Here is a 4,940-nt window from a genome sequence, read left to right as displayed (position 1 = left end):
ATTGACTTTAATGATGTATTGTTGTTGTTTTAATTGTTTACGAGATGAAATTCACATCTCAAACAAGATGATAAAGTAAGGCTTTTGGGCATTACCATTAGTAACACACTTTCATGGTCTGAACACATTAATCAGATTGTCATGAAGATGGGTAGAAGCATTGCTGCTGTTAGGAAATGTGCTAACTATCTAGCTCCTGAAATTCGCAGACAGGTAGTACAAACATTGGTGTTATGTCATCTTGATTATTGTTCAGTTATCTGGGCGTCTGCACCTAAGTCTGAGCTTACAAAGTTACAAACAGCTCAAAATAGGGCAGCTAGACTTACTCTTAACTGTTCTTATCGATCTAGTGTTGACCGAATGCATTCTTGTCTCAGTTGGCTGAAGGTGAATCATAGGTTATCTACCAGTTTATTATTATTTATTCGAAACATTATTCATAGCAGGAATCCCACTGCCTTCTCAAATCAGATTAGTTATAGTTCAGATGTTCATCGTTACAGTACCAGAGCATCAACTCAGCGTCAACTTACATTACCAAGACCAAGAACTAATTCAATGAAAAACACTGTTGTATATAGAGCAATTTCATCATGGAACACTCTTCCTTTAAATATTAGGAGCATTCCAAACAAGAAATCATTTAAAAAACATGTTAAGTCATTTTTTAGATTGGAGAGTTAATAGTGTTATGTTATCATTTTGGGAACTGTGATTTATTCTTTTCTTTTTCTTCTTTTCTTCTCTTTTTAATTGCAATTTGATCTGTGTATGTTTTGTAACTGGAATTGTATGTTATTGTGTATTGTTGTTTATATTGTACTTTTTAAATAGGACCCCAGGAAGACTAGCCTGATGTTTGTGCGTCGGCTAATGGGGATCCTTAATAAACATAAACATAAACATAAACATAATGGATGGATGAATGACAGAACTGAGCTCATCACAGACCTTTTTGTCGTCTTTCTGTCACTGTCATTTGTTACTCGAAGATGCCGTCGACTTCTGTTGTTCAATTCATCCCCCCACCCGCCTTCAGTGATAGGAGATAGGACGCTCCTGCTATATTTAGAGCCTGTTGGCACTTGTGGCCAGACAGACTTTAACAGACGCCGTCATTGGCCACTTGCCCCGTCACTCATTGTAATGGCGAGTAGATGGGCTTCAGTAGTTTACATTAGAGAGTGTCCACTGTGCCATTTTTAACTATCGGGGGAGGGGGGTGGGTGGGCAGCAATTCGGACGTGATGGGGAGTGAGTCCAGCTGGTTATGTGTGTTGTGGTAGGCGGAAGACCCCGGGGCCTGGATCCTGATTCCTGCCTGAGCCGAAGACCGAAGACCGAGTCAATGGGTTTATTGGTGAGAAACTGAGTGTATTGCTCAGAGGGGCCAACTTTTCCTGTCCATTCAAGGGCAGGACAGGCCTGAGTTCAGCTGAGGCCCGTCCGCGAAGCAGGGCGGCCTCATGGACCCTCCAAGACCTGTAGAGCTTCACCAAAAGGGATGCATAAGTTGACAAGGTGGAGTTCTCCAGGAAATGTAAGTCTTCAATCTTAATTATGATCTCAATGCTTTGTGATCAGAAGATTTTGTCCTTTTAGATGTTTCAGGTAGACATAAGTCTTTGTTAGGGACGGCGTTTTTGCCAAAAGGGTGTAGTGTTTACATCTGTTGTGCAGGAACACAAGCAGATGCTGATTCCATCAAATTTTAAAACACTTCATGGATCTGGTAGGCGTGGCTACCAAAATATAAATTCAGCTTCAGTAATTTGTTGTCTCTCACGGTATCTCGACCCCATAGTTCCTGTCCTGTTCATGTACACTAAATCCATCAGAGGAAGTGTATTTATAACATAATGTATCCCAGGAGCTGACAGTAACAGCATTACTCAACTGTGTCTGATTTGCTCTTCAACCACGTCTGCCCGGTGTTTGATTTCACCGCGTGTGGATCATGTTGCCACGGATCGGGTCATGAGGGCCAGGAGCTGTAGAATCATGACTGAAACACGCCTTACCCCTGTCTGCACTTGCCAAATATATATGCTCCTAAAGTAAATATAATCCTGTCTGCATCCACGCGGATGAGCCCAGTACCTGCTCAGCTGCTGAACCCCCCCAAAGCGCTCACTCGGCAGCTCGGCTCCGTAGAGGCTCGTTTGTTCTGAGCTGTTCTGCTGTGAGGCATTTTGCAGAAGTGGTATTTTCTGTTTTTCTAACTCTTTCCCCAACATCTCCTCCATCCCAGAGCTGACCTAACACAACCATGGGAGACTGGAACCTGCTGGGGAAGCTTCTAGAAAAGGCCCAGGAGCACTCCACCGTGGTGGGGAAGGTGTGGCTCACCGTCCTCTTCATCTTCCGCATCCTGGTCCTGAGTGCGGCTACGGAGAAGGTGTGGGGCGACGAGCAGTCGGGCTTCACCTGCGACACCAAACAGCCCGGTTGCGAGAACGTCTGCTACGACGTCACCTTCCCCATTTCGCACGTCCGCTTCTGGGTGCTGCAGATCATCTTTGTGTCCACACCCACTCTGATCTACCTGGGGCATATTCTCCATCTGGTACGGATGGAGGACAAGTGGAGAGAGAAGGAGAAAGAGCGAGAGCTTAACTTGGACAAACAGGTCCTCCTTGTGGTTACGAAGCACAAGAAGGCTCTCGTAAGGGACGAGAAAGGACGGGTGCGCATGCGGGGGGAGCTCTTGCGCACATACGTGTTCAACGTGATATTTAAGACACTGTTTGAGGTGGGCTTCATCGTGGCACAGTACCTCTTGTACGGCTTTGAGTTGAAACCCATGTACACATGCGACAGACCGCCATGTCCCAATGTGGTTAACTGCTACATATCCCGCCCCACAGAAAAAACTATCTTCATCATCTTCATGCTCGGAGTTGCCAGCGTATCTCTCTTCCTCAACCTCATAGAGGTCTACCACTTGGGCTTCACCAAGTGCCGCCAGGGCATCACCTTCAGGAGGCGTCGGCGGGCGCTTGACATGGCCTCCAAAGAGCCGAGTGAAGCCGCGGTGGCGATTGTGCCGAGCTACGGCGACTACTTCCAAGGTCACCGCCAAGTGCAGCCTTCGTACCCGCCGGTTCCCAGCTACGACCTCTCCCCTCTATCCGAGGGCGCAGACTCGTCCTTTCACCCCTACCACAGCAAAACAGCCTACAAACAGAATAAGGACAACTTGGCGGTGGAAAGGAGCAGCAGCAAGCCAGAGGACTATGAGCTAAAAGGAAAGAAGGGAGCAGGATCAGCTCCTGGGTCTCCTACACAGGCGAGGTCCGGCCACGGCTCCAAACACAGTGGCAACAAGACTAGAATAGATGATCTGAATATATGAGGAGGTTTATGTTTCTCACAGGGCTCTTAAATTGCTCTTAAGGGGATCATATGTTCTTTGAAAGAAGTTTCACATGCTGAACTGACACCCCTCTCTAAGTTATTGACTCATATACGACTCAGAGGGGAGAAGCATTTCATAGAAGGTGCAAGCGTACTGTAACATGTAACGATAGGCCGAGTCCAAGAAAAACATTTCTAAACAACTTTCCAATTTGGCACTTTCTTTTTTGAGAGATGCCGTTGGTTTTTACTGTAGACTGTAGCATATTTCTTTCTAATGCACCAGTTATGATAGTGTTGGGTAAGTGTTGCTGTTTTCTAAGTCGTGTCGGCTTGTGTGCGGCACGAATTGTTCCCCCATGCAGAATACAGTCCGCTCAGGTTTGCTTTTGGCTTCACTTTAAATGTGGAAACATTGTAAGAATCCAGGGCCGGATCGCATTCAAGCACCGACCTGACCTCAGTTAAAGAGAGAAGTCGTGCTGAATAGTGTAATTTAACTTTATTTCAAATGTTTTGAGCAATCATCAAGCATAGTTCATTTGCTTAGACTTGAAGTGAAGAGTTGTGCAATACATGGAAACACATTAGACGCTGGAGTGACTGTTACTTATTCCAGAGGAATTGCACTGGTGTCAGAATTTCCAACATTTGTGCCTTTGTGTCTTTCTTTATCTTTTGTTTTGTTTTGAGAACCAGAAAATACATAATTGTTAGCACATTCTTTTGATTCATCATTGTTTATATGAGTATTTGATTTAATTTCTTCCTGTAAAGCACTTGGTGACAACCATGTTTGTTAAACTGCTTGAATTAAACCTGTCTTAAATTTGCACCGCTCGCAGTTCATTCGCAGTCCCTCATCAAGAGAAAACATCGAGATCAGCTCAGGAACAGAAAACATGCTGTCCTGCAGCTCCACGTAGCAGTCAAGGCTCCTCGTGTCTTATTTTTGACATTATGACCGAATGTCCAGTAAGAGAACTCGCCAGGTGGAGTTTGAGGCCGACATGTTCAGGCAGGAATAAACACGTATGTAAAGTCTATGCCGTCCACATGTCTCTCATGTTCGCTCTCATAGTCATCCGTTCCAGGAAAGCCCAGCACATACAGTAGGCACTCCTGCTATGAAAACCTTGAAATAGCATGTTCAGGACGCTCGGCCTGGTACGCTCACAATTTCATGTTGATGCATCAAGGTTATCCTTACTTGTTTATCTATTCAAAAATACTAAGTTTTCCCATCAGACTATACTTTAATGTAGACTGATCAACACCCTCATTCAAAACCCTTGTAGGTTATTTGACAAAAACAATAAAACCAGAAAAATACTGAAACACTGCAGCAGAAGAAATAGTTACATCCGATTCTGGAAAGACAACATATAAACTGACATAAGTTATGATTTAACCCGTAAGAACCTGCATGTATTTCTACTTGAAGAAAAAAATATGGGATGCATAACACAGATTAAGTGGACTATACAGGACTGTCTCAGAAAATTAGAATATTGTGATAAAGTTCTTTATTTTCTGTAATGCAATTAAAAAAACAAAAATGTCATACATTCTGGATTCAT

General features: G+C 44.1%; 1 protein-coding gene across 1 annotated transcript; it reads left to right on the top strand.

Moving 5' to 3' along the window:
- The first annotated feature begins 1,240 nt into the window (after positions 1-1,240).
- LOC133446867 (gap junction alpha-3 protein-like) lies at positions 1,241-4,193 on the top strand. Its single transcript, XM_061725045.1, has 2 exons — positions 1,241-1,543; positions 2,255-4,193. The coding sequence occupies exon 2, from the start codon at positions 2,273-2,275 to the stop codon at positions 3,356-3,358; it is 1,086 nt and encodes a 361-aa protein (XP_061581029.1). The 5' UTR covers positions 1,241-1,543; positions 2,255-2,272; the 3' UTR covers positions 3,359-4,193.
- Positions 4,194-4,940: the final 747 nt, after the last annotated feature.

Source organism: Cololabis saira, chromosome 7 (assembly GCF_033807715.1).
Source record: "Cololabis saira isolate AMF1-May2022 chromosome 7, fColSai1.1, whole genome shotgun sequence".
In the NCBI taxonomy this organism is placed as follows: Eukaryota; Metazoa; Chordata; class Actinopteri; order Beloniformes; family Belonidae; genus Cololabis; species Cololabis saira.
The sequence above is the reverse complement of the archived record's forward strand: the minus strand, read 5'-3'. Positions and strand labels throughout refer to the sequence as shown.

Coding starts and splice junctions, on each gene's coding strand:
- LOC133446867 (XM_061725045.1), top strand. CDS start 2,273: ATGGGAGACTGGAACCTGCTGGGGAAGCTTCTAGAAAAGGCCCAGGAG.